The sequence below is a fragment of the Gymnoscopelus braueri genome (genome assembly GCF_963280865.1).
Source record: "Gymnoscopelus braueri genome assembly, chromosome: 17".
In the NCBI taxonomy this organism is placed as follows: domain Eukaryota; kingdom Metazoa; phylum Chordata; class Actinopteri; order Myctophiformes; family Myctophidae; genus Gymnoscopelus; species Gymnoscopelus braueri.
Genome location: NC_137617.1, coordinates 47,017,116 through 47,031,215, shown reverse-complemented (window position 1 = coordinate 47,031,215; position 14,100 = coordinate 47,017,116). Strand labels below are relative to the sequence as shown.

At 39.8% G+C, this 14,100-nt stretch overlaps 2 protein-coding genes across 2 annotated transcripts in view; both read right to left on the bottom strand.

The window, feature by feature from the left end:
• Positions 1–1,732: 1,732 nt before the first annotated feature.
• LOC308104229 (5-hydroxytryptamine receptor 3A-like) overlaps positions 1,733–14,100 on the bottom strand; it is a 39,815-nt gene continuing 27,447 nt past the window's right edge. The window contains exons 6-9 of the mRNA XM_080454595.1: positions 3,628–3,838; positions 3,373–3,534; positions 2,664–2,773; positions 1,733–2,020 (exon numbers count right to left, since the gene is read on the bottom strand). Of these exons, the coding sequence (XP_080310721.1) occupies positions 1,793–2,020; positions 2,664–2,773; positions 3,373–3,534; positions 3,628–3,838 (711 nt within the window). The 3' untranslated portion in view covers positions 1,733–1,792. The remainder of the gene's footprint in view (positions 2,021–2,663; positions 2,774–3,372; positions 3,535–3,627; positions 3,839–14,100) is intronic.
• LOC308104374 (5-hydroxytryptamine receptor 3B) lies at positions 3,897–11,438 on the bottom strand (the record flags this gene model as incomplete). Its single annotated transcript, XM_080454786.1, has 7 exons — positions 11,344–11,438; positions 10,551–10,637; positions 8,914–9,074; positions 8,002–8,046; positions 5,899–6,008; positions 4,325–4,494; positions 3,897–4,111 (listed from the first exon to the last, which is right to left on the bottom strand). The coding sequence occupies exons 1-7, from the start codon at positions 11,378–11,380 to the stop codon at positions 3,897–3,899; spliced, it is 825 nt and encodes a 274-aa protein (XP_080310912.1). The 5' UTR covers positions 11,381–11,438.

Sequence of the window (14,100 nt, the reverse complement as noted above, 5' to 3'; positions counted from 1 at the left end):
ATTATTATTATTATTATTATTATTATTATTATTATTATTATTATTATTATTATTATTATTATTATTATTATTATTATATTACAATTTACAATTTAGGCATTAAGCAGACACTCTTAATCCAGAGCGATTTACAGTAAGCAAGGATAACACAAGTTAATACGTCAAATGCATATTTGCACCTCTATAGCTACAGTAATTAAAGCTACAATCCAAGACTTATTTTAATGAATAAAACACTACCAAGCTGCATGGTAGAGTATGTTAAGATTATGTTAAAATAGTTTCACAAATTTCCCAAAACACAAAAAATAGAAGATTTGGTACAGAGCATTAAATTATGAACAAAACAAACCCAAAGGAGAAGCAAAATACCTCTGATATTTAATATAGTTTAAGTGGACAAAAAACATTGTGCTATATGTGATATTACCCTACCTGCAATCTGGCATCTAGAGTTGCAACACCAACCCTTTGTATCTGTCAAGTTTTTGTTTCATAAAAATCCACCGTTGTCATGTTATGAGCTACTTTCTGTCAATAAAATCCGAGTTTGGAAGCACTCGTTGGATATCGCTCAAAGGTCCTTTATGAAATTCAGTATTGTCAACGGCAATCATTCCTCAATAAACAATAATAAAAAATAAAAAAAACCAACTGTAAAAACACCATCACACAAGCACCATATGAATACAGGACTCCATTACAGAAACCAGACTGATGGCTAAATATTAGCAATAAAAGTTAGTTTTATTGTAGCTGACTGGGAGACAGAAGATGCAGGCGTCCACAGGTGAGGAAAAATGTCTGACTACACTACGTGTACGGTGTACGCTACTCTATACAGAATAGTCTACAATAGACTACACAGACTACACTACAATAATACATAGAAAATAATAATAAAGAAAGTCAGCAGAAATCTAGTGGACCCTGGAAAAAAACACAAGGAAAGGCTGTGGGACTGGGTGACAATTACATATGACACCGGTTCTTCTATACATACGTTAAAAGATTTTTTAAACTGCATTTATTTATTTTTTTTATAGCTAAAGGTAAAGCATTCCATAGAGTGGTGAGCAACCATGTCAAAGGTGCAGTCACCCTTAGTTTTAAGCCTGGTCTTTGGGACAACCAGAAGGCCCTTGCCAGAGATTTCACATTTCTAAGTGGATGATACGTAAATTGGGGCCTTTAATGCTTTAAAGGTGGTTAAATGACGTTTAAAATCAATTCTACAAGCGATAAGCAGCCAGTGAGGTGAAGCCAGCACCACAGTTACAAAGCAACATACTGACAAAGTCTTAAATACAAGAAGGGTGATCAGGAAATGACGATAGAGGGGAACACACTGGGGACCTCTAGTGGAACTTGGGAAAAACGCAGGGAAAGACTGCAAGACTTATGAGACAATTGACGATTGACAGATGACACTGGTTCTTCTATATGTTTGTGTTAACATGTTTTTGTTAATGATTGTTTATTTCTTTATTCATCTGCCTTCTTTGTATATAGAATTATTTAGCATTTGAAAGTGTAAAGCTGCATTTACATAAACAACAGTGAACAGGTGGAAAGTTGCTGCATACTGTAGTAAAGTATATATGCAGGCTTCAGGCCTGTGTTCAACCCTTTTTATACAGTTAAATCACCAGTCCTTCCCTATGACTGGAGCTACCACCAGATGGTGCCAACATAAGACCACTGGTTGAACGCTGCACAGTACTGCTTTAACAGTGTTCAACATTCAACAGAGAAGCAAATCAACAATATAGCAGCAGCATTTTGTCTTGTTTTAGTATTCAGGACTCCATTCATTAAAGACGATGGCCAGAAACACGATGACAGTTGTTACATAAGAAATGAAGAAAGCTTTGTTGATTCTTGTGGCCATTCTGGTCCAGTAACCAGGCCTGCCTCCATCTTCCTTGCTCTTAAAGAACACATCCAGGTTCTTCTCCAGATCTCTCAACTCATCCAGGATCACCTGCAATCCATGAGATTCCCCTTTGAGATTACTGTCCTGAAATACACATTAGATTAGATTAGATGAGTTTGAATATATCTTTGGGGACAATGATTATTAGAGGGAGACACAGTTTGGGGGGGGGGGGGGGGGGGGTCAATCAAACTGTTGCTGGCAGTGGCAGTGGTTTAGCAAACAATGTTTTATTATCTGGCAGTCAAAGAGTTAAGTATTCATTTATGGACAACCATGCATATATTCATCTACAGAGTATACTATAGACTAGAGGTGTAACGATATAGTAACTGCGTCAATATTCTTTTTGAATTTTCAACGATCTACTAAATCGATATGCAAACAGCAAAATATCGTATTGTTTGACTTTGTATCATACCGAATCATTTTGCAATGCAAATAATCGATTTTATCAACACTAAGTACTTTTAAGAAGAAAAAATTGAAAGATGGGTTTATATCCAGTATCCAGGTATTTATTTTTCACACAGAATTTTTGGGTAAATAAATAGTTACTGTATCGATTTTAAATCATTGAATCGAATCGTATCGTTCTAAATTAACCTGTCCTGTATCGTTCATGTATCATATCGACAATCAAGTATCGCGATACATATCGAATCATTGTTAAAACGTATCGTTACACCCCTACTATAGACACACTACTTGGTGACATAATGCTAACCTTTTCAGTCACACTCAGAGGCTGATGGGTTGTATCTTTATCATCATCATCATCATCATCATCATCAGGGACATTGTAAAAGCATGGAGGACACCACTTGCATCTCTTCTCTGAAATGACACACACAATATGATTGATGATTATACCACATGATGAGTTATTCACAATATTCATGTTTGAGAATTTTGAACAATGACTTAAGGAATAAGATGAACAAGACATTATGTTTCAGCACAAATTGACCATGTAAAACGTTTGCCTGTTTATATATGCCACAGTTTCTGGCATATTGTTCTTTCCGAAGACAGTCACTGTCAGCTAGCATTTGAATCTCTATGTAGCTATCACTATCCTTGTTCTTTTCTCAATCATGCGCAACTTTTCTCATCACAAAATGTAACCAAGAAAGAAAATGCATTTCAGTCCAAGCCTACCTCTAGTCTCTGCAGTTCCTTGCTCTCACTGAGATTTGGATGACCTCAGAGGACACTGCTACCCCTGTCATAACCCCAAAGATCACTGCAACCCCTGTCATAACCCCAAAGAACATTTCTACCCCTGGCCTGTCACATTCTCAGAGAACACTGCTACTCCTGCCGTAACCTCAGGGAACACTGCTAACCCTGCAAACCCTTTAAATTCACCCACTCTCCACGGCCTTTTGGGCCAAAATTACAATTGTTATCATCTCTGTGTTGAAATGTCTCACCTCTGTCACAGCTATGGCCTTTGGTTGTGTCCTCCTTCTCGTTGTGGCCTTTGTCTGTCTCTGTCTTCTGGGGGACAGCGTCTTTTGCCAACAGATACGTCACCACAACCGTCTCCAACAGACTTAGCAGCATCAGAGCAAAAGTCCCCATGCAGTACATCGCTGTGAGCACAGTATTACATTAATATCCACTCATACTGTGTAAAATATAAATGATAATCCAACAGAGATAAAAACGTATCCCATAAATGTTACCTATGATTGGCATTCTGTTGGACGTGGCGGGCAGGATGTCGTTGAGAATTAGTTGTAAAACTGTGATGGCCAGCAGGACGGTGACCTTGAAGCTCAGCTTCTCTCCACTGCTTTCTGGGATCAGGAAAGACGCCATGTCTAGACACAGGAAGAACAAGACGGGCAACAGGAAGTTGACAATGTAGAGGACGGCCTTCCTCTTCATAGTGATCTAGGAGGAGATGTTAGAAGGTCAGCCGAGAGGCAGTTCAGGTTTGACAAATGCAACTCTAGCAGTTTAACATTAAAACGTAGAAAACACCTATATATCCTGTATGAAGAATACCCACTGTGTAGACAATGCGCTGGGGTCTGAAGGCGGTCTCGTTGAGTTCAGTGATTATAATGTTGTCAAACTTCCACTCATACTCGGCCCGCATCATCATCGTGGAATAATATCTGGTTTCGTTTTTGTCAAGGAGTGCTTTGAGCTGCAGTTCTTTGGCTGGTAAAGGAACAGGAGAAAACACTGAGGTAATCCAGACTCCCCGTAGTCAAATGAATCAGTTGAGAAATAACATAAAGTTGTAGCATTTTACCACCCACTTGTTCACGCACGCAGGCACGTAGGCACGTAGGCACGCATGCAATCATGCCCGCACACACACACACATGCACGCATGCACATACACATTACACAAAGAGTTGACTCACTCACTAAAGTATATCCCAGAGGCAAACGTGAGGTTGCAGGATTGAGTGTCGAAGGGGAACTTGTAGATGTGCATCCTACAGGTGCTGACGACCACTTCATCATTCATAACTCTTACTACCCCTTTAGAGTTAATACGGACATAGCGGTTTAGAGAAACCTTATCCTTCTCTAACCTGCAAGAGAAGGACACACACACACACACACACACACACACACACACACACACACACACACACACACACACACACACACACACACACACACACACACACACACGCACCTAGAGTGAACAATCCACCGGTTTCCTGACGAGAAATATGGCTTCAGATTTGAAGATGCCGTTCCAGTGAGAGCTGGGGGTCACAGACCGATGATGCCACATCATCTGCAAAAAGCAGTGATGCAATCCCAAGCCCACTGACTAGCGTACCTTATCCTCCACTACTGTGTCTCGAGATCCTGCCCATGAATTTCACAAACAAGAAAGATGACAATGCGAAACCCTGTCGCTGGCCAACCCTGATCAAGAACAAGTGATACCTCAATAATTAGCACACACCCTTTGGTTCCCCTTTTTAAAAGTGGCACCACCTAAAGTCCCTGCCCACCACCACAGAGGTTGTGGGTTCGAATCCACCATGGTGCCCTTGAGGCACCTATGGCCTTCCGACCACAGCTCACAGCCGCAGGTGTGATGGTTCCTTGGGGGGCGTGCCTACTGATTTGCGCTCCACTGAGTGCCCCTTTCTAGTAGATATTGTATCTTTTATGTTGAATATTTCACTCAAAAGAAGCATTCAATATGATTTGTACCATTGTGTCAAATACCAACAGATGTCAACAACACGTGCTGGTATTTAAATACATTCTAGAGCTGCATCAGTTAATTCTGACCTCCATAGAAAACAACACTGGTGCTGGACCATATGAGTGTGTGTGTGTGTGTGTGTGTGTGTGTGTGTGTGTGTGTGTGTGTGTGTGTGTGTGTGTGTGTGTGTGTGTGTGTGTGTGTGTGTACAACATGGCCTACATGTACAAATGACTTTTTGTTGCACTCTCTCATGGAGCTACTTGCGGGTTATACTAGGGTCAGTCCACTCTAGGTGGACACGCACTGACCTTTTGCACCTTAATCCCGTGAATAACGCACTGACTTTTTTTTTTTTTTTTTTTTGGGTCTTTTTTTATTGTGCTCCTTTTCCTCTAAGCACCTTAACGTCCATTGTCTATCATGCACAGTATAAGTATAACATGCACAGTATACAATACATTGCTTCTATGCTCAGGCACCTTAGTTTAGTTTAGTTTAGTTTAGTTGTTTTTTTTTAGTTTTTATTATCTCAGGTAATTTGTAAATATGTAGATAACTTGTCTGGCCTTCTGTTGCTCTCTTGTTTTGATCTCCTTCCCACTTACCCCCCAACCTCTTCTTCTCCCCCCCCTCTTCTTTCTATGGAAACTAACGTTGCGATGGGAACGATGTACAAAAAAGAATTTCACCCACTTTTTTACCTTGTAAACCTGTGATGTGACAATAAAACTGATTCTGATTCTGATTCTGAAATGTGTATTCCCACCTCTCATCGATGGTGATATCAGGTTTCCACAGCCACTCACTGGGTACAGAGACAGTCTCAATTCCACAGAACTCAGAGGGATCCCAGGATATGAACTCATTCATCCAAATCTGCAGTAGAAGGGAAATTACAAACAAATCCGTTTTAAGTAGAGAGGTGCATTTGCTGAAACGTGATTAATGTGACCCCTACTCCATTCAGTGTCAAGTCCAGGGCGTAATGTGACAAATATTGAGACCAATATGACTTTGTACAAATATTGGTAATTTTGTGAAATAAATGGGTTATATTTCACTCATAGTTGTACTATTCTTGTAATCAGGGCAGGAATTGCACGGCGGCCACGACGTTTCCCTCTCTTTGGGGAGAGAGCGAGAGAGAGAGAGAGAGAGAGAGAGAGAGCTACACTTCCTAACCGTCTGTCCATTGTACCAAGACATCAGAGACACATACTTCCCACAGATTGCAACCACACACGGAGATTTTGAAAACATGACCAATGACAAAAAACTCCCATACCTACTGGGCGAAGTACAACAATGTGCAAACACAGCAGCAAGATTCGTGAGTTGCTGTGATAGGAGAAGGATATCAAACGGAACACAACCACCCTAAAGACTAATCATTGTGTATATTCCTGCACTATACCTGCACCCAGTGATCTTGGTACATAGAAATTGATCTATTAAAGATTCTGACTTTCAAATGTACATATTTTTTGTTTTGATTGTATTGCTGTATTGTTGTATTGTGCTTTCTGCTTGGCAATGTAAACGTATGTTTTCTCATGCCAATAAAGCCCTTTGAATTGAATTGAATTGAGAGAGAGAGAGAGAGAGAGAGAGAGAGAGAGAGAGAGAGAGAGAGAGAGAGAGAGAGAGAGAGAGAGAGAGAGAGAGCATTCCGTATGGACTGATGTGCCCCGACATTTGTTCAACGAAAAGCATGGATTCCCCAGCCACCCCTCCCCTAGCAAATCCAACCTTCAATCCAATCCAATCCACTTTATTTATATAGCACATTTCAAAACCATACATCTGCTGTACAGAAAATCATGCAAAATACACTGTTAAAATATGCTAAAAACACAGAAATCACCAGTAAAGACACACAAAGAACAATAAGACAAAGACCACAGAAACTCTCAAGCGGGGTTAAAATGCCAAGGTATAAAGATGTGTCTTAAGCCGAGATTTAAAAGTCACGCATTCCATAGTGTGGGGGCTATGGCAGCAAAGGCTCGGTCGCCTCTGGTCTTTAAGTTGGTCTTTACTGTGACCTCGGGATTTAGCTGGCCGGCAGACCGCAGTGACCTTGGGGGGGTATAGACCTTTATGAGGTCAGAGAGGTACTGTGGTGCCAAGCCATTCAGGGATTTAAAAACAAACAATAGAATTTTCAATAGAACATATTCAAATCAATTCTGAAACGAACAGGTAACCAGTGGAGTGAGGCCAGCACGGGCGTAATGTGCTCACGCCTACTGGTTCCTGTCAGGAGGCGTGCCGCAGAATTTTGGACCAGCTGCAGGCGTGCCAAGGAGGCTTGATTTAGCCCGACATGCAACGCATTACAGTAGTCCAGGCGTGTGGAAATAAAGGCGTGAATGACACGCTCAAAATCATTGAAAGACAGAACTGACTTAATACGGACAAGCAGTCTCAGATGATAGAAACTGGAGCTGACCACAGCATTTACCTGTTTGTCTAATTTGAGCATGTTGTCAAATTTGGGGACTGCAGGGAGCCCAGATTGGTGGGTATAATGCCAGGACCACTAGGCCCAAACACTATGACCTCTGTCTTTTTTTCATTGACACTTAGAAAACCTTGATTGAGTTCATCCTCAACCCTACCATCCGTTCCACCCCTCTACTGCCAAGGACAGGTGCAGATTTATCGCTCCAGACTCATCCGGACTATGAAGTAAGCAGGAAAGATAATCGGCAGTAATTGTCAGGTGTCGTGAGAGAAACAAGGACTTACTTAGTTAGTAATGCCCCAAACTAGTATTACATTTTGTTTCCATGTAATGCTAGTTTGCTTCCATTGTGGAACAGTCCTTCATATTATGTTATACTGTATGTATGTAATGAGAACTCACCATTTCGATATAGATGTATGAAATTAATTTCTGGTCTTTGTCAACCTATGAATGAACACAATACAGTATATGAGCATTTTCCAGAAAACAAACACAACTCATAACTCAAATAACATGCATAAGCAGCAAATGCATGCTACAGATGAGACAACACATATGCGTGCACACATGGGGCCACATGTAAACAAATACATACATATCATGGCTCTCTGGTTGCCTACCCAGTACCAAGTTACACCAATCACATAACTGCCTCATGCTGGGCTCTATTTATTTATGTGTGGCATAGAATTCATTCTCTCTGCCATCGATTCTCTCTGCCATCACATAGTTAAAAACAGTAGTAGTTAGGTTGATCCACAAACTAGTCTTGGTTTGGAGGAGAGAGTTAATTTGTTTATGAAAATGTGTATGGTCCACAAGATTGTAAACAATGAGGCACCCAAGTATTTATGCAAATAGGGTTTGTGATGTAGTACATAGCTACTCCACTAGAGGTAGCTCCACTAACTTTGTTCCATGCAGAGTAAATAGTGATATTGGAAAGAACCATTTTTTGTATTCCGCAGCTATCACGTGGAATGGGTTGCCTGCGGTCACTAAGTCGATTGGGACTATTACTAGCTTAAAGTCGTCCTTAAAGAGTTTTCTTAACACCACATGGTCCTGATTTTAAACTGAATTCTATGTATTTTATTTCTCCCTTTATCACAACAACCGATAGGACCACAATGGAAATAAGCCTTCAGGCTTTTTTGTGTTATCCTTTTGCCCTAAATGTGCAAGCATTTCTTTTGTGCATATGCTTGACTGCTGTCATAAAAAAAAAAAAAAACACTTCAATCAAACTTCTGTCTTCATTGTCCAATGTCAATATAGCAGAAATGCCTTGAAAACACAATGCTCACCTACCATGTCTAAGATAGCGTTGAGCTCAACTTCCAACCACACCTCGGTGTGTTTTGTGTGGTCCAGAACGGGTCGTGTTGCAGTGTACAGCTGGATGTCTTTCTTCATGTTCAGGTGGGTTAAAACATCTTGGTAACTACACACCTTGTCAGAAGAAACACCAGCTGCAGAAACAGAGCGGAACAATAAGAGAAAGTATTTAACCCTAGAACACTAACGATGAAAATAGTCACACCATCACTAACGTTGGGTATATTTTACCCGATATATAAATTCCATAACAAATATTTATCATCAAAATATATTAAAGTACAACAATACATGGCAAATTGAGGCCATCTCCTCTTCAATATTTCAACAAGAAATTTCCCCAAAAAATTAAAAACAGAAAGAAAAAAAAAAAGCAGCAAAGTTTGTGAAAAATGTGGGTATTGTTAAAAAAAGTATTCCAAAAACATATATAATGGAGCTGGGAACTTTTCCTTTGGTCCACCCATTCCTGGAACATGTGAGCCTTGTCCAGTGAAGGCACAGTCTAATTGCATCAGCTGACCATTGTGGGAGTATGGAGTATTATGTGAAATTCACCCCAAGACCTGCCTGTAGAAAAAAAACAGGGATGGGGCAGGGCCCCCCCCTCTTCTTTCTATGGAAATTAACGTTGCGATGGGAACGATGTACAAAAACGAATTTCACCCACTTCTTTACCTTGTAAACCTGTGATGTGACAATAAAACTGATTCTGATTCTGATTCTGGAAACAAACCTACCTTCTATGACGTCAGTGAGCATCCTGAAGGTACCCAAGGACCCGCCCACCTCCAGAGATCAGCAACATTATGAAAATCACATAATTACAATTGTTCGGGTGAAATTCACCCATCTAGGGCTCCTGAAACTGGAAGTCTATCCAATTAACTCAAATGCGAAAAATATCCATTAGCTGTGGTCATGGAGAGGCCATTATGCCTTCTGAGAGCTTTGGCGTTGGCTTGGCAGACATAATTAATATTGGACAGGGACGTGGTCAGACACTTGGAGTGAGTCTGATAAAAGGTTTTAATCACATTGGGCCCTAGAAGACGACAACCGATCATGCACAATCACTGTATACTACACCTCCAGAACACAATAAATAACCCACACATACAAATCTCTAAACAATGCATATACTTTTACATAACTGTTGTGCTCTCTTCCTGTATTTATAAGTATAATGGCTGATATGGAAATATGTATGTGCAGTCTTACATGCATGATATTGATATCGACAGTCTACTACAGCAGTGGTTCTCAACCGGTGGTCCGGGGACCACCAGTGGTCCTTGAGGGGGTCCTTCCAGGTGGTCCCCGGCTAAATGATGGAGTTGGTAACCAAATGGACCCTTATAGATCTTTAACTCTTGAGAGCGTAAAACGTGGTGGTGGCTGCTGCACAGGAGCTGCAGAGGTTTTCACTACAACTGGTTGAAAGAGTTGCTAACATACATATTATGTTATATATCACAATCTGGAAATGTATAGATCTATCAGTCAGTAACATTTACCAGTTACATTTCATATTTGAAACGCACAAAATGAGGGTATTTTTCCAACAAGACTGTAGCTGGAGAAATATCGTTCAACACATTTGTACTCACCTCCTGCAGTTGGATCCAGGTCATTGGGTGGGGTCTGGGTTGGTAGCATGGGTGTCATGGGTGCTGCGGTTAATGAATCTGCAGAACCTGGCATCAGGCACATTTAGTTTAGTATGGATAGCTGGCTACTATTGTCTAAAAGAGCTAAACATAAATACTCAGAATATGGTGGAATGTATATTTCACAGTTTCAAGACCAGCATAGCACACACACACACACACACACACACACACACACACAGACACACACACACACACACACACACACACACACACACACACACACACACACACACACACACACACACACACACACACACACACACACACACACACACACACACACACACACACACACACATACTATATATATATCCAGCTGTGATTTAAATACATAAACCCTATAAATTGACGCGAGTCCCCCAGGGATCTATACTAGACCCCTATACGCCTCCCCTGCACTAAATATTTTCACCAAATGTTCACCAAATGTTCGCCCCAGAATAGGAACCAGTGTTCATGGGGTTAAAAAGCAAAACAAACTTCAATGAATTAAGAAAATGTTTCCCTCTGAACAAACCACATCATGACTGCAAGCACCTTTTCTTATTGTAGCTACAAATCCAATAAAAACCTGAACATATTCATATCTACATGCAGAAGGAAATCTTTCTTTCCTCGGTCTTCACTGACATATAGACATATGATTGATTTGACAAAGTTAGCATTACACTACGTTTGGGAAATTGTTTAAAAAAATAAACACAGAACACAAGTCATGAATAGGTCTTACCTGTGAAGATGAGCAGGAACATGAAATGAACAAGCATTGTAACGAATGTGTGTGTGTATGAGTGTGTGTGTGGAGAGATGAGTGTGTGTGTGTGTGTGTGTTTCTACTGTGAGCTGCATGTAACTGTTACTGCGTTTATAGACAGCCAGGTCCCGGCTCTGATTTCCAGTAGAGGTGGGCAGGGCAGAATAAATGACATGTCATAATCATTTAAATAATGGACGGTGCAATAATCATATGAAAACAGGTCACTTCCTTAATGGACGTCATTACGGTCACTCTCATTAGATTTACATGATATGGTACAAGTGCAAGATTGCACTGTTGGCCAGAAAATGATCTAACTCCCTTAATGCAGACATCCTAACATGTTTGATGCAGAAATTCCTTAATCAAAGCATAACAATATTTAACTAAAACATGGGCACAGGGCTCCATGAAACGCAGCAATAGTGGGAAGAAGAATAACATCTCCAGCTATTTATTTTGTACAGAATGAATATAACAGAATTGCCCACACACAGATGCTTAATGAGGTAAAATTGTAACAACAACACACATACACAAAAGAAAACCCTGAAGATTAAACTGCTTAGTTAACTCTGTGAGCCTCTACAAAACCAAGTGTGAATTAGAAATTCCCTGAGCAAGCAACTTAATCCCTAACTGCTCGGCGTCATAGTCTGACCATGATACTGATATGATACTGACATGATACTGACATGATACTGACATGATACTGACCATGATACTGACATGATACTGACCATGATACTGACCATGATACTGACATGATACTGACATGATACTGACCATGATACTGACATGATACTGACCATGATACTGACCATGATACTGACATGATACTGACCATGATACTGACCATGATACTGACATGATACTGACCATGATACTGACATGATACTGACATGATACTGACATGATACTGACCATGATACTGACATGATACTGACCATGATACTGACATGATACTGACATGATACTGACCATGATACTGACATGATACTGACCATGATACTGACCATGATACTGACATGATACTGACCATGATACTGACATGATACTGACATGATACTGACATGATATTGACCATGATACTGACCATGATACTGACATGATACTGACCATGATACTGACCATGATACTGACATGATACTGACCATGATACTGACATGATACTGACATGATACTGACATGATACTGACCATGATACTGACATGATACTGACCATGATACTGACATGATACTGACATGATATTGACCATGATACTGACCATGATACTGACATGATACTGACCATGATACTGACCATGATACTGACATGATACTGACCATGATACTGACATGATACTGACATGATACTGACCATGATACTGACCATGATACTGACCATGATACTGACATGATACTGACCATGATACTGACATGATACTGACCATGATCCTGACGTCACTCGTTCATCCCCTGGGTCGTAAAGTCATTTCTCTATGGGGAATAACATTGGGTCGTCATAATCGTCTCATATAAGAATTGGGGTCCAAAAATAAGCAAACTGTCTCTGCGATATTGTCAGGGAGGTGGCTCTGTATCGTTTATATTATATATATATATATATATATATATATATATATATATATATATATATATATATATATATATATATATATATATATATATTGTCCGGGAGATAGCTCTTTATCGTTTATATTATATATAATATACAGTAGATATTGTCAGGGAGGTAGCTCTGTATCGTTTATATTATATATAATAGAGATATTGTCAGGGAGGTGGCTCTGTATCGTTTATATTATATATATATATATATATATATTGTCCGGGAGATAGCTCTTTATCGTTTATATTATATATAATATACAGTAGATATTGTCAGGGAGGTAGCTCTGTATCGTTTATATTATATATATAGAGATATTGTCAGGGAGGTGGCTCTGTATCGTTTATATTATATATATAGAGATATTGTCAGGGAGGTGGCTCTGTATCGTTTATATTATATATATATAGATATTGTCAGGGAGGTAGCTCTGTATCGTTTATGATAGTCAGTCACTCATATTTGATACAATCCGTTTCTGGCAAAAATGTAACTAATTCGGCGGAAGTAACATTAGCGTTTTCTCACCGTCAGTTGATGCTTCATATCCATATGAGTCAAACCGCCGAGGTCATTTTTTTATTTTTATTTGACGTGATATTAAACACGTCTATGGGAATTCAGAACGGGGGAAAAAACGCGACCCAGGTAGGATGTGTAAATTACGTCTTCGGTGCTCTATACTACATAATAATAATAATATAGATTTTATTTATAATGCACCTCATATCTGTGAAGATCTCAAAGTGCTACAATAGGCAATTGCATAAAAAAGAACCATCACACCATTAAAAAACATCTAAGAATACATGAGGGCATAAAGCCTAGACGTAACACCAGTGTAGCTAAAGAAATGCTTTGTTAAAAAGGTAGGTATTTTTGGAACAGTTTCTGTAAGCACTGTTCTCTCTTTTTAGTGAGTGTCTGCCCCTGAAACTTGCGCCAAATGATGCAGGCATGGGAAATGTATCGTGAATGTATTTATTTACTTATTTTAATCATTTCTGACAAAGTCTTGTTTCAAAATCTCTCTCTCTCTCTGTCTCTCTGTCTCTCTCTCTCTCTCTCTCTCTCTCTCTCTCTCTCTCTCTCTCTCTCTCTCTCTCTCTCTCTCTCTC